Here is a 23406-nt window from a genome sequence, read left to right as displayed (position 1 = left end):
CGCAACTTCCAATAGTAAGCTATTACATGCTGAATGCCTCCCCACAGGAGAGGAGGTTACACATGGAGCCTGGTGGGAATAGAGACACAAGACACATGGAGCCTGGTGAGAGGAGAGACACAGACAGACAGCACCAGAGCTGCAGAGGTAGCGAGCATCCCCTCCCGCCATGAACGCGCACACCACCTGTGATGAATGGGTGAGGGGGTGCACCCTACTTCCGGAGCTCTGGTGCTGGCTGTCTGTGTCTTTGCGGGGGGAAGAAGCACAGGAGCTTTACACAGTCTGATTTCAAATGGAGCAGTCCTGCAGCCCTATAGCAGGAGCCGCCACTGCCTATGGAGTGCAAAATAGTTTAGGTTTCAGTCTTTCCTTTATATAAAAGACTCCAGCTGAGTCTTCATATATAATCTCTAGGTCACAAACGAAATTGGAGCTTTACCCCATAGCAATATTTTCAGATCCTCACGGAATCAATGGAAATCTACAAAGTGGAACAGAAGGAAGCACTTCATAGTGTAATATCGTCTTTATTTAAAATAAGTGTAATTTAGTATGAACCTCTAAAATTATAGATTCATCTTGTACCCTACTGTTCATCAGTGTGGACTCCAATACCACATAATATAAAACAAATAAGTCAATCGGTCACCGGTATCTCCTTGGTCTGTGAGGTCTGCAGCAGACAATTTATAGTAAATTTGGTTCAAAACAGGTGCAGATATTCCACTAGTGCAGCCCACCACACACACAAGACCTTCACATTAGGTCTTAAGACAAATTGCAAACAGTAGTGAAAATAAGTGCATAAGGGCACTTAGGTGATATACTTTACTTCATAAAAAAATGTATAATTATGCACACATAATGGTTGTCCCACTGCGTGTCTGATGTCCAATCAGTTTTTGTACCAAGAAATGAACTGTGTGCACAGGAGCCAGGTCCTCTCAGCCAACAGCAGTCAGAGCTTTGGCCCTTTGGGTCTGCAGCAACGTCAGCGTCTTTGAAGGCCACTCTCAGCGCTGGGAGAGGTCTCTCACCTCTTTGCGGGGAACGTCAGTACCGGGATCTCAAATGCGTCTGCTGGGTGACCTATCAGTCGCATTCGAGATCCCAGTACTGGAGTTCCCTGCAAAGAGGTGAGAGACGTCTCCCGGTGCTGAGAGTGGCCTTCAAAGTTGCTGGTGCAGACCTCACAGACAAGGGGGGCTCCAAATGCCGGTGACTGGGTGAGTTATATCATGTGGTATTCGTGCCCACAATGATGAACAGTGGGGTACAAGATTCATCTATACTTTTAGAGGTTCATACTACAGATCGAGAGACTTGTTCACACACAGATATACAAGTACCATAAATCAAATGAACCAGCACAGTCTCCTCATGTATCCTAATTACATTGCGTTTATAGTAAGACGCATTTCGGCAAAAGAGACACCTGGTGGTAGAACATTGTTACGCGATCTGGCGTGCTAAGCGAGGCTGTTTGGCATGACTACAGCAAAGATATATTAGGATACATCTGCAATTGGCATATAGTGAAGTCTGTTAGAGAAGTTTGACTACATATAACTTGCAGATTGATTCCATTACCTAAGACACCATACATTCTCTTCAAGGTGATTTTATTACAAGAGAAGGTGTTCTAAACTTACCCACCACCAGAGCCCCCATTCTTGCTAAAGTGTGTACGAGGCTCACTCGAGGCCAACTTGAGCAACTCATTCCATTCTCGCTCCCACTCATCCTCTGTATAAACCAGTCCAGACTGTAAGGAAAGTCAATGGCATTAGTTTAAATCAATTTCTCCGTATATGTGAAGCATACAGACAAATGAGTTATATTGAAGTCATATAGTCATATTGTGGCGGGGTATCATAAGGTATTGCACTGACATTACAATGCTCAGAGAAGAAAATCATTGGTACATATTGCTACTGTAGTTATGATCTCCAATAGTGGTTAAAACATTACTTTGTGCATAAAGACTATTTATAATTGAAGCTAACAGCAAGGGAAAACACAATTACTGGTCACATAGATATATTTTTCAATAGCACCATCTATAATTCAGTTTCTTTATATTAAAACTCCTGACAAGGTACCATAAATATTTATTTTTTAGTATTCTCTGAATGGGATTTATTTTACTTTTATTTATTTTTGTGTGTGTGTGGTTATAGGAATTGTCCATTTAAGAATTATTTTCTTAATTGACAAAAAAAAAAAACCTCAGTTAATAAAATAGCATAATACCAGGTTGAGTATCCCTTATCCAAAATGCTTGGGACCAGTAGAATTTTCGGTAACTGATTTTTCCATATTTCAGAATATTTTTATATTTCAATGATGTATCTTGTGGTATCTTGCATTTATGTTGTACAAACACATCAAACACATGAAATACACACAAATATATTTATTTGTGCATAAAACAAGGTTTCAAAAACGTGAAACAAAGTTTGTGTACAATCTCAGACACTGAATTTGAATGCCAAACAATCATGTCCTTGCACATATAATTAGTGCCAGCTTATCATGTCCTCGGTATTGCTGTTAGGGATGTAGGTTTTTAGCAAAAAAATAAAATAAAATTCACTTTCTGGAATGTATGGTTTTCAGATTAAGGGGGGTATTCATTCCTTGTCGTGACATCTCCCGACAAGCTATCGGGCTCGTTCTGCCGAGAAAAGACGGAAATAGGCGAGCTCCCGGCCGGAGCTTGTCTATTTCAATCCTCAACTCGCGGCCACGCCCCTTTCTCGCCGCTCGGCGGCCGGGACATTGAATCCCGACCGCCGAGCTCCAGTCGAGCAAAGCGCGAACGGGACAGGGGCACGGCTGTCGAGCCGTTCCCCTGACATTGAATACCCCCTTAATTTGTATAACGGATATTTGGATAAGGGATACTCAACCTGTACTACCTTTCATTTAATGGTGTATTATTTTATTTTGACACTTTCAGTAGGACAATATGAAAATATGGTTAACTTACCATATAGGCATACTGTATAAGACTGTGTCAGACAATAAACAGGTTAGGTATGTTTTGCCAGTATACATCATGTTAACATTTAAACTGCTGAAACTGACCAGGAAGACATTCATTCTGCCGATGAGGGCTCCTGGCGAGGAGTATGCGTAATCCTTTGTGTCCTACTTCCCCACCCGTAACACAACCCTAATTCACCCCCTAGTGCCTAACCAATACTGCTGTAGCCCAACCCTAACCTCCACTGTTACAGCCCAACAGTGAACTATTTTTCTCTAACCGTAAACTCCAAATCCATATGCCCATCTCCCCTCCTGATGCCCAACCCTAAACTCTACTTCTGTAACCTAATTTTAACCTAGCACGGCCCAACCAACCCTAAACCCCCTTCAGTATACCATCCTTAATGCCCCTTCTATAAACCAATACTAAACTCCCCTTTCATAATGTAACACTAAGCTCTGCTCCAACAGATCAACCCTATCATTCTCTCCTGCACCCTAACCCTAACATGCTATACATACAGAATGTCAGCGTTTCACATCTCAACATTTTTGCACATGCCAATAATTTAAAAATGCCAACATCATAACTGACATTTTAAATGTAGTCATTTTGACTACATTCCCAATATACCATTGAATAACTTTCTCTTAATACACAAATATGATGCAAACTTAATAAAGTTGGAATTTTCTATTCCTCGGAATCTTCTCCCATTTGTGTGTAAACTGTCCTGCAATCATTTTCAGTTTTCTTCCTATCCAGACTCAGAATTTTTTATTCAAACTTGCTACTTTCTGCTTGCTCCTCCTCTTCACTTTCCTCTCCATTCCAATTTGTTTTGCCTGGCAATTTAATTTTATTGGTACGGCTTTATACAGCTTCTTATCTGCACGCTGCCCGTTACACCAGTTGGCTTCCCACCGGATTGCCACTATTTGGTTGATGGATGAGTCTGGAGACTGCTACAGAAGACACGCTACTGAATCCAGTGTGCTGTTTTTTTTTTGTTTTGTTTTTTAAAAGACCTCTCCCTTGACCAGGTACACGAAGTATGACAATAAGGGAAGCACAGTAAGAATACAGTATTATTGCTTGGTCCAAATTAATTATGTAATACATAAAAGCAATACATCTATATTACATCTATTATTACTGTTGTAGCTAGAAAAAAAATCATTTTTGGTACAACTTAAACATCATGGTGCAAAACATATTGTTTTATTGTATACAATGAATCCATTTTTTTGGGGAACTACTTGTTTCCATGACAGCGGTCACAGTCCGACAATGGCCCTTATTCAGATCTGATCGCAGTACAAATTTGTTTGGAAAATGGGCAAAACCAAGTGCACTGCATGTGCAGAGAGAGTTAAATTTGGGTGGGGTGTGTTGAAACTGAAATCTTAATTGCAGTGTAAAAATAAAGCAGCCAGTATTTACCCTGCACAGAAACAAAATAACTCACACAAATCTAACTCTCTCTGCATATATTACATCTGCCCCACCTGCAGTGCCCATTTTTCGTACAAATTTGTACTGCGATCAGATCTGAATAAGGGTCAATGTGTATTTTAGCAAATAGTGGCTTGCTTCTCTTCCAGCAAGTACTCGGCTCTTGCAGGATTATGAAAAGCCTTATAAATGAACCTATGTACATGCAGATGGCGGACAAAAGCATAAAACACACATGGATAAATGAGGTACAGCACTCACATTGAAAGCAAAGACTTTCACAAAGATGTGGCTCATGTATTAAACAATCTTAGAACATCCCAGCATGGTTAGGATCATGTATAATAATGTTGCACTGCTCTGGGTGTCTATAGGGATGCAGTCAGCATCTTGACGGTCATGAAGTCAACGTTTACTACACCGACATCAAAACTGCTGTCAACACCGGCGCTGGATATTTGAAAGGGACGGGATGCCGATGTCAGAATACCGACAGTCGGCACCCTGATCAGTAAGTCACCGGAGCTGGCTAGTGTGCTGACGGGGAAGGGGGTGTGCGTGTGTGTTAGATTTAGGCACTAGACTTAGGGTTAGGTTGCGAGGGAGGGTTAGGCTGCAGAGAGGGGGTTAAGGCTGCAGGGCAGGGGGTTTACGTTTAGGTGTCATGGTACAGGGGTTAGGGGGGCTGAGAGAGAATAAGACCTGACCCCTGTAAGGATTGCCTCCTTCAGGATGCCAGCATCAGTATTTTAACCATTGGCATTCTAAACCATTCCTTATATTGTAAACCAAAAAAAGCAAGGTTCTCTTTGGTTGTTCAATTCCATAAGGAGCACTACCACAAAACTGAAACTCTCACGAATAGACAGAAATAAATGAAAATACAAAGTTCTTCTCTCTCCCCCTCAACTAAGTCCGTGTCTCACTGAACATCAGTGTTTCTGAATCTTGAGGGAATTTTTGAATCATTACAAGTAGAAAAATGCTGGGCAGCTTTGTCTATATATCCCAATGCACTATAGGTATCCAGTAATGGTCACTTACAGTCCAGTCACATTTCTCATACTAACATCTCACCAGAGATCAAAGAGAGCACGATATAATTTATATTTTGTGGCACTCATTTATCCTGTTACAATGGCAGTGTAATTGATGTCTAGGTTGTTTTTTGTCTTTAAATGGAGAACCAGCACTAAATGATGTTGCTCTTGAGGGTTCTTACAGGGTGACCTTGGCAGAAATCCATAAAGGCTCTAGAGCCTGTTGTTATGAATTAACCGGAAAGGTAAAGCAAAATATAAATGCTGAGGAATCCACTAGAGTCTAATTATGGTGTTGTGTGTCTGAAAGGAACACATGTAGCAAACAAGTGCCCTTAGCAAGGTTCATAAAGATGTCTTAATGTCTCAGGCAGCAGAAGTTAAACAATCAGACCTCAATACCTCCTTGTTCTGCTGCGTTTGCTGCCACCTCCACCGCCTTTTCAGCGCTTCCCTCTCTGCTCCACTTCTCATCATGGTATAAAGTGCTTTCCTAAGGACAAGGTCTCGGTCATGAAATCCCCACATTCCTGTAAGACAAGGCACGAGAGGTGAGGAAGACGATGTACTGATAAGTACAAGTACCACTCCACTTGTGATACTAACATATGTCCATTCCTCTAAGTGTGATCTGCAATAAGTCTCTAATCCCTAGTGAATTGATAGGCTACTTTTTACTCATACAGTACAAGCACATCCCACAAAATGGTTTCCTCATCTGTGTGTAGGCTAAGGATACTCCTTACAGAACATACCTTGGGCGAGATGTACTAAGCCTTGAAAAGTGATAAAATGGAGAGTGATAAACCACCAACCAATCAGCTCCTACCTGTCATTTTTTGAACCCAGCCTGTGGCATGGCAGTTAGGAGCCAATTGGTTGGTGGTTAATCACTGTCTATTTTTTTTACTTTTGAAGCTTAGTACATCTGGCCCTTTGTCTGTAAAATGTATAAAATGGAACTGTGGTGATTACAGTAATAACATTTTCCTGACAGTCCTGTGTGTGACAACTGCAGCTTAAGATGCTGTGAATAAATCAAACACACTACTACGGAAAGCAGCAACAATAACAGTGTCTCACCTAAAGAGGCAGCATGTAATAGACAATTCCCATCCCCCGTTGTAGCTAATGGCAGAAGACGTTTGCAACTTGAGCATGTTGTAGACCACCAGTTCAACCTTCCTAGATGACAGAAGACATACACAAAACAAACACTGTAAGGTGGTAAATTCAACAGGCATCATAGTGGTAGATGGTATCTGGTCAAGAGGTCAACATCAACAAGGTCCGCACATACAAAATGTCGACACACAGACAATAGGTCAACATGGCAATGTTTAACTTTTTCTACTCATCACAGACTCTGATCGGGAACGGTAAAGTGTGCTTAGTAAAGTGGTAGCAAGGCAAGTGAAGCAGTACACTAATTTGGGGTCTATGTGATGAAATATACCAATATACCAATTTATACCAAAACACACCATGAAAAACACTTGTCGACTATTGCCATGTCAAGCTTTGGCTTGTGTCAAACTTTGGTCAACCTTATCCATGTCAACCATTTGGTGTCAACCTACAGATTGTTGACCTAGTTATTGACGACTCTTTATTTCATAACTATTCTTATGACACTGAACTTAATGTCATACTTTATATGTCAGATATAACCTGACCCAGGGCTTTGATATGATAGTACAAATAATACATTTTTCTATCCTTAAACAACAAGACCTGATGTAGAGGTGTAATGATGTCTTTTTAATTAGTGTATAATCTACATTTCCATGATGCACATGCCTATAAGAAAATAACACACATATTTCAAATTGCAAAAATAGGGGGTATTTGATATTTGATTCGGACTGTCAGAAACTTGCTTGTCAGGAGCCGTGACTGCTGGACAGAATATCCTCACTGATGCTGCTAATAGCTGGCTCCACTAGGTACCGGCTTCTGATTGGCTGATTGACCCTTCCAGCTAATAGTATTTAATTAATTTATTGTGTCTGCAATGTTATAGCCATCTATTTGTATTATTTAATTGCCATTTCCATTTGGTCTGTAGCACAGAAGATTTTTTTTAAAAGGCTAAACAGATGTTTGTAGTATAATGTGATTTCACTTGAACAGTTTAAATTAACTTGTATTTATATTAAACATTGTAAATGTAGCTTTCACATTTATTAATGATACTATCCAGACCCTATTCTCTGCTGTGAATATGAGACTTAATTACATTATATCATGTAGCAATAGGATAAAGCGGCTACTGATTACTACTAACACTGCCAGACACATATCCACACTTTATGTAAAAAATCATTTTTTATTGAAATATAAAAATATTTTCTGAAATACAAAATAATCAGTTATCCAAAATGCTTTTAGTACCGAGCATTTTGTATAAGTTATACTCAATCTGTAGTAGGTATAGGAAGGGAAGGCCAATCATGAGCCGCTAGGCCGCTATCCGGCCAATAGCGGCATTTGGGAGGAGGAGCCGAAGGATATAAACACAGACAGAGTGCAGCTCTTATTGCAATTCGGCTTGGATTGGGGTTCGTTTTTTTTTTGCCAAGACCCCCTGGATGCCTACATGGACAGAAGCGGACCTATCTACGCCAGAGGACCCTTGTAAGTATAATTCCCTTCCATAGGTACCTGGGCAGGTAATTTCTGGGCCTGACCTCTTCATTGGGGGGGGGGACCCCACTCCCCCAGGACCCCTTGCCTGGGCTGGCCGGTCAGGGGGATAATGTTTTGGCCACGGGACCTTATATAATAAGTGTCCCCGGCAGTGACATTACCCTGCTGGCTGATTGAGCCTGGTGCTGGTTTTAAAAAAATAAGGGGAACCCAAACTTGATTGTGGCCCTGATTTTTTAAAACCAGGACCAGCTCTGTGAGCCTGGGGTTGGTTATAGCCACGCCGTTTTTATTTATTTATTTTTCTATTTTTTTTTACACTGAAGCCTACACTGATCTCACTGATCCGTGCAGGCTTCTGCCAAATAGGCCCAGAAAATGAAGTGTATTTTCCCGGCGTATTTGGCTGCCAATCAGCGGCCGTTTACCGCTAATTATTACATTAGGAATCACCATTCTTTTGAATGGTGATTCCTATTTGTATTTGGTCGATGGTGTATACATTCATATTTGTACATACAAATACAAATGTGCCATGAATAGGAATACAAAGTTACGTATGTTTTGGGATAATAAATCCAGACAGAAAGAATTACGGTATAGATAACAATGGTCAACAGTGACTAGGTCAACACAGGAAAGGGTTGACATGCTTTAGGTCGACACTGCCAAAATGTTGACACAAGCTAAAGGTCGACATAGGCAAGGTCAACAGTCGAAAGGTCGTATATGTGGTATATTTAATTAAAGTCGGATCCATTCCGAATGGCATTTGTCTGAATGGATCGGACAATACCTATTAAATCTGTGGCCAAATCAGATGACACTGGGAGGACACTGGACGGGAGGACGGCGCAGGGTGAGCAGCGGGAGGATGGTGCTGGTAGGTGGGAGGACAGCATACGGGAGGACGGCGCTGCGTGAGCTGCTGCTTACCCGGCTCCATCATCCCCACCTCATCTCCTCAATCTGACTATTTTTGAAAAATATCAAGAAAAACTCATGTCGACCTTTTGACTATCGACCTTGCCTATGTCGACCATAAGCTTGTGTCAACCTAAGGTATGTTGACCCTTTTCAGGTGTCGACCTAGTCACTGTCAACCATTAGTGGTTGTCCTAGTGACTGTCGACATAGACATTGTCTATCCACTGACTGCATTCCATACGGTGTATGCACACTCGTTCAATAAGGACTCAATTTGCAAATTCTGTCTTCTATCTTTTCTAATTTAACCCCTAAATTCTCCATTTTGATTTCTTAATTTAAAGAACAGTCAGAGCATTATATTTCAGGAATTCTAACTTACTATGAAATGGAAAATTATTTTTTTACCCCCATTTGTGCAAGTTGTAACCTGTAGTACTATGTAAAAGAAAGTTTAAAATGTCCACACAAATCATTCTTTACTATACAGTATCTTTTCTTATATACATATGCAATTTCCTAAACTTAGTTTTTTTTTTAAATAACAGCTATAAAAGCTTTATTTTAATACTGAAAATATCAGCAGGATACCTCTGTGTCTTATTAATTGCCAACAAGAACTGAAGCAAATCTGTTAACTTGGAGCACAATGCAAACTATCCCACTCATTTTTTCTGACAGGAGACCAAAACTGTGACTGCACTCTGATCTGAACAGGGACTGTTGGCGGGTATAACATCAGGGAATACACTGTAGTGGCAAAAGTTATGGGACAGGTCCCTAGTATCATGTAGGACCCTTTTAGCCAGCAAAGTGCAGCAATGATGTGGCATTGGTTCTGCAAGTGAACGGAAGACCTCTGGAAAAATGTTGACCAATGCTTTCTGGATACCTTCCCACAGAGCAGTGATATTTGTAGGAGCAGGAGTCTAGTACCTTGGGTGCAAATGAACCTTCCCACCACATCTGGCCAGAAGCTGCTAGTCTCGATCATTAAGCATATGTGGTAGCCCACTGCACTATACTCGGTAGATTGTAATGACTTCCAAGACACGTGACCTTAGATCAAGGAAGGTTGAATGACTTTGGAAATTTTAAGTCCCATCCCTTGGGCACCCACTATCATGCCCAATTCAAAATCCAATAATTCACATAGCCTTGCCATGAGCACCCTAGCAAACTAACTCACGAGATGTCAGATTGCAACTTCTATATGTTTGGGTATTTCGAAGGTGTCACAATATGTAGGTTCCATCTACCATTACCTTTACATACTGCTATCCCAATTCAGTATAAGTTATCAATTGTACAATGGCTTCATCTCATTTTCTAAATATATTTTCTAAACATAAAACATATCCAACATATAAATTCTGTAAATTATACACTGATAGTCACAGGATAACCAGGTCTGGCCAACCTGTGACTCTCCAACTGTTGGGGAAAGTACAAGTTGCAGCATACCCTCCCACCAATTAGGTTGCAAAGGATGATGGGACCTGTGGTTTCACAACAGCTTGAGTGCCACAGGTTGGCAAGGTCTGCAGTATACTAAGCAATGCACAACCCCTATCTTACTACATGAAAGTAATATGGTAAGTCACATTTAAATGTGATACGTCTACAGCCAGATGGAAAAAAAACACATTGTGAAGCCTAAATAGTGCCACATTACATTTAGGGGCAGATGTATTAAGCCTAGTGATGAGATCAAGTTGAGATAAAGTAGAAGGAGATAATGCATCAGCCAATCAACTCCCAACTGTCATTTTGGACCATAGCTGATTGGCTGGTGCATTATCTCCTTCTACTTTATCTCCATTTTATCTCCTCACCAGGCTTAATACATCTGCCTCTTAATGAGAAGTTCTGTCACACAAGCTTTAGCTAGAAGGACAGCCACATCACTCCCTCATGACAGGGAAACCGAGATCTCAGAAATAAGATGATCTGCTCCATATTTTTAATTCCCGTATGAAAAGAACTATAAAATAATGATAATGTGAAAGATAGGTTTCCTTAGGCTTTCACAACAGGTTATTTGTCATACCAATAACAAGATACTTATGAGATTTGCAGGTATAAAAAGTGATAATGCAATATAAAATAAAAATATATCTATTCATTGGCCTCCCAGATCTGTCTACAACAAAACACAAATGGCAAAACATCGATCCGATGATCTCAGGTGACAGAAGGAGCAGTGTGGTTTGATATGCAATTATCTAACATAAAAAAGGTCCACAGTGGCATTTTATAAAAGTCTGTGCACTTAACTCAGTCTGCAAAATCCTATGTACCAATATGTCTCATGTAGCATACTGTTACCACTGAAAATAGAATCTTGCCTTTATCGTTTCAGTCTCTACCATAGTAGGAGACTATGTAAAGTGGTTCATTCGTCCAGTAATACATGTCGATGGACAACAGCGGATGGCGACGATGCGGGAGCATGCATCAGTGCTCACCACCCGCCCATACACACTAGTAGATTCTGAGCTCAAAGTAGCTTAAAATGGGAAAAGTTAACTACCGTATTTATCGGCGTATAACACGCACTTTTTTCCCCCTGAAAATAGGGGGAAAAGATGGGTGCGTGTTATACGCCGATATGCGTGCTATACGGCGGTAATTTCACCCGGCGGGTACCTGTAATGCCGGGTGTTGCTGTTATGCGCGTTGCTGTCATCCACGGGACGCCTACTAATCGCGCGTTCTCTGCTGCTGCTGCTGCTTAGCGTCGGGTCCTCGCAGCAGCAGCACGCTTAAAACTCCTCCCTGTCATCCACGGGGCGCCTACTAATCGCGTGTTCTCTGCTGCTGCTGCTGCTCACCGTCGGGTCCTCGCAGCAGCAGCACACTTAAAACTCCTCCCTGCACAGTGACTCCTTCCTCCCTGGCTACAGCAGCGTCATCAGCCTTCCCAAGCGCTGGCTGTAGCCTGGAGGAGGAGAAGGATTTCTGTGCTAACTGTGCTGCCCTGCTTCTGTTATTCAAGGTGGATTTTTTTTTTTCTTTTACAGATAATCAATTATGTTAATAAACACTGTAATAAAGTTTTTATTTAGAAATCCCCTCTTAAAATGAAGGTGCGTGTTATACGCCGGTGCGTGTTATACGCCGATAAATACGGTACTTTGATTTCAAAATCACCTAGTGCGTATGTGTATGCACTGTTGGCCCTAGACTAGACACCTGAAGTTCATCAGCATTGGGACATCCACAGGACATCTTACGCTGGATTATAAAATAAGCACATCTGTTAGCAGGCCAAATCTCTCCACAAGCTGCAGACCTCAGAACTTTTACCTGCAAGCATTAGAATAATAATAATACTGTAGCAAATATATGACCAGCCATTTTTTAATTCCATTTTGTAATGCTTAAATATGTATGGTTTTCATCTTGCTTAATCCACGTTTAGCTCTGCTACTATACCACTTACCTGCCTGCTCCAAAGCCACCATGGTTGACTGCTCAATTAAATCCCGTTCAATGAAGACTCGGAAGTCCTCGCTGTACACACTAAGGTCTGGTAGCTGGAATGTGTATATGGGCATCTCTAGAGGGAATGGCTCACTACTGCATTCATTAGCCACATGCAGCCGAGCCAGGGAAACGATGGCAGAACTGGCATGAGATATGCCTCTGGACAATCTTTTCTCTACACGAGACAAAAGACAAACAACTCATTAAAAGAGGGTTACTAGGATTGTAACTCCCCTATGCTTTATTTCCCAGCCAAGCATTCAGGTGGTGTATTATGAATGAGCACTGAGGACAGAATCCTGAAAGAACGTTGATCATTTTCATTCACATTTCAAAATCATTTTTTTTTACACTAGAGAAAAAAAAAAGTTACACATATTCTTTGGGATGACAGGTAAGATTGTGCATAGTCCTGAAAGCCGATATTGTTAAACATTACAGGGTTACCAGGTTAATTGCAACCTAGAGGTACGACTGTTAATATGCTCACTTTAGTTTATTCCAATAAAATGCCATTACCCTGAGCAATGTCATCTTGTCTTTGGAGGTTTGGTCTCTCAATCTTGTTGACATGCTGGGTGATCTCTCTCTCTGGCTGCTTATAGTATTTCCCTTCATTGAATACTTGAGGCAAGTTTGCAGTGTGCACCTGTCGCAGTTGCTCATAGTCACTCAGAGCTGCCGTCAGATCCCAGTTCTTTCCTGACAAGTAAAAGTTTTACAAGTAAATTAGTGGCTAATGTTCATCGCAAGTATATGCAAATAGATTGTACAATAACACCGCGTTGCATTTTGTCTGTTTTAAATTCCTATTATCTAATACCCCTTTAACAATGAGGCAAAAAACCCTGGTTTTTGCCTTGTAGACCAGGGACAGTGTCGGTTTAAAAGGGGTAGCTGAAAAATAAAAATACGGGTCCATTTACCCGCGAATCCCACATGGAACATGGGGAGGACCCGGGTGAGGGGCAGTATAAACGGGAATGCCGGGTCATCCGACCCTGCTCCCCTTTACAGCAATAGGGGAGCCCAACCTCCGGACTGCAGTGTCTGCTGTACTGTGCAGACAGCAGCGGAGGAGGTGAATGGATGCCTGTGTGCAGTGCACAGAGCTTACCTTGGGAATCGGTTTGCCCCCATCATCGTTTCCAGCGCTTGGAGATGATGTAATCAGGAAAAATCATGGATCCGACCTGGATAGGAATGGTGTTCCAAATACCAGGTCGGAACCAAGATTTTGGTGTAAATGGGTAAAATAGTAATGCACATTCAAAGAAACTGTATACTACAGTCTGTGTTAAAAAAAAAACGATTTATATAGCATTCAAACTAATAGGAATAACAACAATCTCTAAGTAATAGTGAGACTGATTCATCACTGCCTGCAATGCTTATGTTCAAGCACTGTGATTGTTACGATACTGCGCATGCATAAATAACCCTTTGGTGCATGTGTTACACACAGTGTATACACAATGGTGCTGATGTGACTGAGATGGACAGTATATTCGTGGAAAAGTGCTGAGCTTCCCTGGGCAGTGACTAAACAGATGCACAGAGATGGTGTATTTTCAAGTGGTTGCGTAAATAGGGCCCGATTCTGATTTGATTGATTTTGTATGAATTGGCAATCAGTTTATCAGATGACTGCAAATGCGTACGGATCACAGTGCACATGCGTGAGCCAAAATATGTTCTGAGCGATATCTTTCAATTACTCGTCTGTGTGCATGATGCATGTACCCACACTGAACACGCAGGATAACTTTGGCCATATAGTAAAAAATCTGCATGTTCAGTGGGTCCCGGTGATGTCAATGAACAATATTTTTTTACGGAGTATGTATACAAAATATCATTTGACTAGCGACGCCGTCAAAATATTAAACTATATTGGCGGTTCCCCTAGTCGTCTAGTGTTAATAGGGCTTTTAGGTGAAATCAGTGAGATTTCTAGAGTCTTCAGGGGGTGGTTGCTAGAGTCCTATGGGATACTGCCAGGAGGAAGGGAGATAAGTCTCCCGAAATGCGTAGTAGCAGAGGACTGGAGTGTGGACTACCAAAGGAGAGGATTCCAGCTTCCAGGTGACGACAGGTGCTCAGAGGCAGGGTTATCCGGAGAAACCTTATCACCTCCAAAGACCATCTTACGGGCCCTTAACTCACCAGAATCTGGTAGACCTCCATCTGCATTTGTGCATTTTTATTGAATTTTCTTTTAAAGTTTAGTGTGCAAAAAGAGTACAATTTTTTATAGCGTACTATACCATATTTGCTCCCTTGTTTTCCATATGGTCCCATTATTTCATATTATGGAGAGCCTACTGTGCATCACCGGGAAGGTGTGGAGCTTTCTATCACGTATATATATATATATATATATATATATATATATATATATATATATATATATATATATACATATACATATACATAAATAAATATCAGCGCACTGTGTCAACTTTTACTTCTGATTTTCTTATGGGAGATTGCTACTATTTCAGGGTGTCTCTTTAGAATGCAGGAGGGTAGGCAACTACGAGTTACTGGCGGCACTGCCTCAACAAAATTGGACACTGGCCCCAAAAGCATAAAACCATAGGCTATCCTGAGTAATCTGAGAGTTACCCAAGTAGCCAATGTTCATGCAGATGATCTGATGTTGTGAATTTGATGCAACAGATAAGAGGCTGGCAGTAGCTATCTTTTTTCACAAGACACAGCCTACAGCATTAGCATATTATTGCATGGTCGCTGTGTACAAAGTAGAGACAGGCCCCTTGTTGGTATTCTGACTACATAGCATTTACTACTATTTTGATCCCAGATGATCCCCTGATGTCAATTCCTGTGTGCACAATATATGGTAGGTGCATATAATAAATCATATGCACATGATAAATCATTCTACACCCCTGATAATGTTCAATACAGCCATAAATATATTCATAGATAATAGTCAATGTACAATGATAAATGTAAACACATGACACGCAAAAAAACACAAAATATTTGTAGATTATAAAAATAATACATTTAAAATATCTGGATTGCAAAACCACTTTATCGAAATCTGTTGTACAAAAATCACTTAGACTAAATATACAAAGATACAGATGTTTCTACAAATTACTGTAAATCGGAATCAATAAGGAAAGATATAATAAGCTTTGATACAGATACCCCTTAATTATTCAGTGCAAATTTCAAACTGGTAATCTTAAAGGTGCGTACACACGTATAGATTTTTCTGCCTGATCTATCTGGTGGGAACAAAAACCTGGAAATGTATGGGAGCAAATGACAATCAAAAAATTGTTCCTAAACACTTGAAAACAGACAGTGATCAAATAGTTACATAGGGGCAGATTTATTAAGTGAATAAAGGGGGTTATTCTAGTTCATTCTTTCCGACAAAATCCTTCTTAGATGGACAAATACCATGTGCACTGCGGGTGGGGCAGATGTAACTTGTGCAGAGAGAATTAGATTTGGGTGGGGTTTTTCTTCAAAGTGAGATCTATATTGCAGTGTAAAATCATGCAGTCAGTATTTTCCCTGCACAGAAACAAAAAAACTCATCCAAATCTAATTCTCTCTGCACATGTTACATCTGCCCCCTGCAGTGCACATGGTTTTGTCCATCTAAGAAGGATTTTGTCAGAAAGAATGAACTAGAATAAACCACAAAGTGTCTGTTTTTTATCACCGGCCAATCAGCTCCTAACTGTGTAGATACAGGCTTGGTTTTTAAAATGGCAGGTAGGAGCTGATTGGCCAGTGAGTTAAACCAGACACTTTATTACTTCACCGAGCTTAATAAATCTACCCCATAGTTACATAGTAGGTAAGGCTGAATAAAGACTTGTGTCCATCTAGTTCAACCTAAGTTTATAATATCTTAACCCTTGTTGTATAGTACGTATGTTCTGATATTTTAAAAACAGATTATGTTTATTATTTGTACCCAAGGATGTTTTTAACCAATAAATGTTTATCCAACCTTATTTTGAATGTATTTATTGTGTCTGCCGACACCACTTCTCCAGGAAGAGAGTTCCAAAGTTTGACTTCTCTGACTGTAAAGAATTTTTTTCTTCTAGAAGAACAAAATCTTTCTTCTTCTAATCTAAACTTGTGCCCTCACCTCCTAGATTCCTTTCTAGCAGAAAAAAGGGTGTTTGACAGTTCCTTATATTGGCCCCTGATATATTTGTACATGTTGAGCATATCCCCCCTTAAACGTCTCTTCTCTAGTGGAAATAGTCCCAAATTGCTTAATATTTCCTCATAGCTTAAATTCTCCATTCCCCTAATAAGCTTTCCATTTTAAAGTGTGGGGCCCAGAATTGTACTCTATATTCATACTCCAATGCTTTGCATAATTACTTTTGAGTCCCTAGTTTCCATGCCCCTTTTAATACATGCTAGAATTTTGTTGGTCTTTTTTGTAGCTACAGTATATTACATTGAGCACTACACCCCAGTTTGTTGTCTATTTGGACTCCTAGATCCTTTTCAAATACTGAATTACCCAGTTCCTCCCCACTTAGGTTATAACTAGCACACTGGTTATGTCTCCCAAGGAGCATAACCTTGTATTTATCCACATTGAACCTCATCTTCCACTTTTTTGCCCACTCATCTATATTGTAAAGATAAGTTTGAAGCGTGGTGAAATCTTCTGATGATTTAATAACTCTGCTCAGTTTAGTGTCGTCTGCAAAGATGGATACATTGCTGAGTAACCACATTCCAATAACGTTAATAAAAATGTTAAATAAAATGGGCCCTAGAACCGAACCCTGTGGCACTCCACTTAGTACTGGTATCATAGTTGATACGGCACTGTTCACAACCACTCTTTGTTCTCTATTGCAAAGCCAATTCCCTACCCATCTACAGATATTTGCCCCTAATCCCAGATCTCCATTTTATTTATCAACCTCTTGTGTGGTACTGTATCAAAAGCTTTAGCAAAATCTAAGAAAATCACATCTACAGCGTTTCCATTGTCAAGGTTTTTGCTAACCTCCTCATAGAAACCTAGTAAATTAGTTTGGCATGAACGGTTTTTCACAAACCCATGCTGGTTATTACTGAGTAAACTATGAAGGTCTAAATATTCCTGGATACCATCCCTTAAAAATCCTTGAAATATTTTGTATGTTCTCCTTAATTATTTGCTTACTATTTATGTATTTGAAAAACTCTTGGGGTTGGTTTTGCTTTCAGTGGCTATGCGCTCTTCATAATCCCTTTTAGCTACTTTGATTACCCCCTTACAAGTTTTGTTCTTTGTATTTGTTGAACGCGTCCTCATTTAAGGTCAGTCAGACAAATTGTTGAAATCATTCTGTACGGGTGTATGTTAAGGTCTATTTTTTATAAACTACCTTATTTGAAAAAAATATTGTTACCAATTGTTATTAATTATTGATTGCTGAAAGCAGCTTATGGTTGTTAAGAAAAGGTATTGCACAGCATCCTAGAAGGGTCAAAATATTTAGTCATATGTCACACTGGCCTCACCTGCAGAAGTGCCACACTAGTACTGATGAGCAAACAAGATTGTTATTTTACCTTCAATGAGCAATAAATAATGAAATGTCTACCAATAAATTGGTATGTGTTTTTGTTTACCACTCTTACATACTGCCACTTGCATTTACTGACATTAGTAATGAGTTCAACCATAACTGCCGCAGCTTCTCAATAGTGACATACAGGGGCATATTCAATCGAACGTCATTTTATTTTTCAAACGCCAAAAAAAGTTTTAGGTATCGGCAGGGATTTGTTAAAGTGGCCTCTATTTACCCCAAATCCACTTTTTTTTTGCATTAATGTGCACCACCAATTTAAGTAAAGTGTTTAAATGTAGAAAAGCTTTTCCTTACATTTTGTATCTAATTCGCATCACAAAAGCAACAAAATATTACTTACAGATATGTACCCATACATCTATCTTCCATGCTATACAAGTCATGTTATACATAACGTGAGTTCCGCATGACTCTGTAGCGCTAGGCATCTTTTTGTGACTTTTTCCATTAAAAAGCATCTTCTAAAAATGTTGCATATCATTTTAAACAGCAGAAGCTGCTTGTGTGTCATATTCACTCTGTTTCACAAAGAAGATGCTAATTTACGGAAAAATAGGAAAGCAGGACTTGAAGGGCTGTTTAAATGCAGAAGGAGACTAGATATATATTTTACCCAAAATCGCACATGTCCGAAAATGCGCACATTTTCATGACTAAAAATCACACCATCTCTCACTTTTTTTGCTGCGAATTCACATCTCATTAAATATGCCAAAATCGGGCAAAAAAAATGATTTTAAAAAGTGCAATGTGGTGTGATTTCGGGAAATGCAAAAAAAATTGCATCCTATTAAATGTCACCTGTTGTCTGTACTTCTCATGAGTTGAGAATAATACAATCCTTCATGTTTTCAATTAAGCACTTCTTTAAAATGTGGCCTGTTTTTTTCCATGTTTTCTCCCCTCTTGATATAGCAGTTTATTTATTTATTTCAGCAAGTACCTTCTCAGATTTGTCCCCTACAGCAGCAATTAATTCAAGCATTGCCAGCTCTGATTTTCAGTCGACAAATGTATTTTAGTCTCTCACAGTTTAAGAGCAGTTTCTCCCAAATGTCAGCCTGGAAATATAGTGTTCAAATCCTGCATTGACTGTGGCCAATCTTTCGATACATTGAGCTACTTTTAACATGTTAGCAAACATACAATCATCATCTTCCTTTAGTATAGAAATTAGCAACCTGTTTTCCAGTCCTCATCATGTAGTATAATTGTAAGCTATAAAAATCGACATAATGGCAACACGCCTACAGTATGACAACTTTTTTCTCCATCAAATCTAGCATTATCTTTATTCTATACCTCACACCCACGGCCTGCACTACATGTCCATACATATGCAATGACACTGTGACGCAATGTTAACTTCGCCCTATTCTTGGTTTGTGTGACACTGAGAAAACATTTACACTCTGGTTACCGGACGTTACATGGCTCGCAAAACAGCAAACTACTGCTGCTGTGCGAGCCAACCCGAATCAGGTACTTATCTGTAAAATAATTCTGCACTAAAAGTGAGTGCATTTGGGTTACAGAAAAATTCTACTAACTCTAGAAAATTCACTTAGTGTAGATCTTAATTACATTTACATATGTTTGTGTTCATTTCTAGTAAATTGTTTTATTAGTTTAGCCCAGAGGTGGCCAGAAGGTCGATCGCGATCTACAGGTCGATCGCAGGCCTTCCGCCGGTAGATCGCGATCGGTAGTTATAGTTTTACAGTCCCCGTTAGAATAGTCTGCTGACTGAAGCCTCTCAGGGCTTCAGCGTTCCCAGTAGTGCACTGTAGTGCACTGCACGGGTGACGTCACCGCGCACCGGCTCAGTGCACTGCTGAGAATGAGAATGCTGAGGAAGGCGGGAGCGGCAGAGCGGGCAGAGTGGCTTCACTGAGGACACTGCTGAGTGTGCTAGTAAGTTACTAAGAGCTCCTGTGCTCTGTAATAATTCAGCTCCTGATAAGCTCCAGTGCTGTAGGGGAGGGGAGGGAAGGGGGGGGGGGGGAGGAGAATTACATCAGGTGTGTCACCACATGCTGTTATTTGTGGGGAGGTGGCCCCCATGTGTCTCCTATCAGCCAGGGGTGCCCGCATAATTCCATTGGTACCTCCATGTGTCCCATATCAGCCAGGGGTGCCCAAATGTGTGCTGCATAATTCCATTGGTACCTCCATGTGTTCCATCAGCCAGGGGTGCCCAAATGTGTGCTGCATAATTCCATTGGTACCTCCATGTGTCTCATCAGCCAGGGGTGCCCAAATGTGTGCTGTATACTTACTGCCCTGAGTATTCAAAGTTTTCTGACGCCATGCAGTGCAAGTCATCTCATACCTAAATCAAGATTTCTCAACATATTGACGCCGGTAGATCACCGGTAAGTAAGAGTGCAAAAAGTAGATCCCAGGCTACAAAAGTTCCGGCCACCCCTGGTTTAGCCGAATGAACAGATACCAAGATTTCGGTTTGGATCCGAAATGAAATAAGTATAATTGAAATGAATTAAATATTTTATAATACAGATATGTCCCCATACACCATTGATGTACGTATAAGGAGTGGCATAAGCCATTTTGTCCAAGTAATCTTCATAAACATGCCATTCATAAGATGCAACTTGGTTGCCAGTATTATTTACTTAGTCCACTGTTGCCACTGGCAGTGTTACTGCCTAAGTGTACCTACCTAGTAGTACAACTACATACTAGGCTGCTATATCTAATTTAATTAAAAAATAAGGTACTTATGTAGTAACTGGGCTGCCGATTTTGAAATCGGGTCCATCGCATCGCATCGCACCCGACCAAATCGCATGCGATGCGATGCGATGCGATGGACCCGATTTTTCCATAGGATTCAATGTTAAAATGGACTGAGTCCATTTCAACATGGAATTCAATGGGAAAAGGGGTCCTTTTCATACCCCTACTATCCAAGTGGGCATGGAGTTGGATATAAACCTGTGGCGAGCGTAGCGAGCCACCGAGCCCGAAGCGTGGCGAGCGTAGCAAGCCCCGCGAGGGGACACAGAATACCGTCCGCTCGCCACGCTTCGGGCTCGGTGGCTCGCTACGCTCGCCACAGGTTTATATCCAACTCCATGCCCACTTGGATAGTAGGGGTATGAAAAGGACCCCTTTTTCCCATTGAATTCCATGTTAAAATGGACTCAGTCCATTTTAACATTGAATCCTATGGAAAAATCGGGTCATCGCATCGCATCGTATCGCATCGTATGCGATGCGATGCGATATCGCATCGCATCGCATCTGATTGTATGCCTTAACTTAAGGCATACAATCAAAAAATCGGCAGCCCAGATACTACATAAGTACCAAAAATAATACTTGTGCTGCGTGGGACTGTAAAAAATAATTCCATGCTGCTGGTGCACTGACGTGTGCCACTGAGTGCCACTGCCAAGCAGTACCTAATAATAAAATTAATTATTATAAATTCTGCTGGTGCACATACTAGTATTGCTGACGTATCTACCTGTCTTGTGCCTAGTACTGCCTTATCTACCTGTCTGGTGCCTAGTACTGCCTTATCTACCTGTCTGGTGCCTAGTACTGCTGTATCTACCACTGCAGTGCCACTCTTACATGGGCCATGTGTTTGTGCCGCACTCTTGTGTGGCTTAGCATAGTTATCCAGCTACCCCGGTAAAACCTTTTGCCCTAAAAACAATATTGTGAGGTGTTCAGAATAGACTGGAAATGAGTGGAAATTAATGTTATTGAGGTTAATATAGCGAAGGAGCAAAAAAAAAAACCAAATTCTGTGATTTTAGCAGTTTTTATGCTTTTTTAACAAAAAAATCAGAACCCAAAACCCAAAAAATCCAAACACAAAACACTTAGGAGGTGTTTTGCCAAAACCCATTAGAACCCAAAACCTCAAGGTAATCAGAACCCAAAACCCGAAAAGTGGCCATGCTAGCAACATGTTCTCTCACCACATTGCTATATGCTATACAGACACTTAATTATTAATTTCCCTACAAGCCTAGTTGTCGCCAATTAAGGATGCCGGTCAGCCATTTCAATTAACCCCTTCCCGACATTTGACGTACATGTACGTCATGGTCGGGAAGTACTTCCCGACATTTGACGTACATGTACGTCATGGCTTCTAACTGTCACTGCGTCTATAGACGCGGTGACAGTTAAGAGATGTCTGCTGTCCCTGACAGCAGACATCCCCCCTCGCCGCCCAGGGGGGGCAGGGGTGCCCCCCCCGGTCGGCGATCGCTGTGATTGGCTGTTCAAATCTGAACAGCCATTCACAGCGTTTCCTGTGTTACCGGCGGCTAAGCCGCTCGGTAACACAGGGATCGGTGGTGATCGGTGCTGTTAAGTACAGCACCGATCACCACCGATGAGCAGCACCCCCCTCCCACCCACCCGGCACTCACCCGCCCCTCACCCGCCCGGCAGCAGGCTCACCCGGCAGGCAGGAGCGCACGCACCCCCCTCCCCCCCCCTGCCAGCCGCAGCAGCAGCATGAGCTGCATAAAAAGTTTAAAAAAACAATGTTAATGAACTGAAATATATATATATATATATATATATGTGTGTGTATATATATATATATATATATATATATATATATATATACACACACACACACACACACATACATACATATATATATATATATATATATATAAAGATATTCCCGACATATGACGTATATATACGTCATGGTCGGGAGGTACTTCCCGACCGAAGACGTATATATACGTCATGGTTTTAAACTGTCACCGCGTCTATAGACGCGGTGACAGTTTGGAGATGTCTGCTGTCCCTGACAGCAGACATCCCCCCTCGCGGCGATCGCTGCGATTGGCTGTTCAAATGTGAACAGCCAATTGCAGCGTTTTCTGTGTTACCGGCGGCTAAGCCGCTTGGTAACACAGTGATCGGTGGTGATCGGTGCTGTTAAGTACAGCACCGATCACCACCGATCGCCAGCCCCCCCCCTCCCACCCGGCAGCCCCCCTCCCTCCCACCCACCCGGCTGCCGCAGCGCCAGCACCCCTCCCACCCCCCGCCAGCCGCAGCGCCAGCCCACCTCCCAAAGCTGGTGACCAAAATGGGGTCACTTGTGGGGGGGTTCCACTGTATTGGTGCTTCGGGGGTCTTGCTAATGCGACATAGCACCCACCATTCATTCCACCACCAAATATCACTCCTTCCCTTCTGAGTCCTGCCATGCACCCAACTGGTATTTTTTGGTCACATG

The 23406-nt window shown here is 41.2% G+C and overlaps 1 protein-coding gene across 3 annotated transcripts in view; it reads right to left on the bottom strand.

Annotated features, from left to right (window-relative positions):
* Positions 1-23406, bottom strand: part of OTUD7A (OTU deubiquitinase 7A) — a 260840-nt gene that overhangs the window by 69215 nt on the left and 168219 nt on the right. For all 3 annotated transcript variants that reach the window (XR_014473489.1, XM_083183759.1, XM_083183758.1), the window contains exons 5-9: positions 13075-13257; positions 12512-12730; positions 6574-6675; positions 5893-6020; positions 1656-1768 (exon numbers count right to left, since the gene is read on the bottom strand). Coding sequence is in view for 2 of the 3 variants with exons in the window: in XM_083183759.1 (XP_083039885.1) it covers positions 1656-1768; positions 5893-6020; positions 6574-6675; positions 12512-12730; positions 13075-13257 (745 nt within the window). In the remaining variant the exon portion in view is untranslated. The remainder of the gene's footprint in view (positions 1-1655; positions 1769-5892; positions 6021-6573; positions 6676-12511; positions 12731-13074; positions 13258-23406) is intronic.

This window comes from Crinia signifera, chromosome 4 (assembly GCF_055691185.1).
Source record: "Crinia signifera chromosome 4, ASM5569118v1, whole genome shotgun sequence".
NCBI lineage: Eukaryota > Metazoa > Chordata > Amphibia > Anura > Myobatrachidae > Crinia > Crinia signifera.
This window is presented reverse-complemented; position numbering and strand designations above follow the sequence as displayed.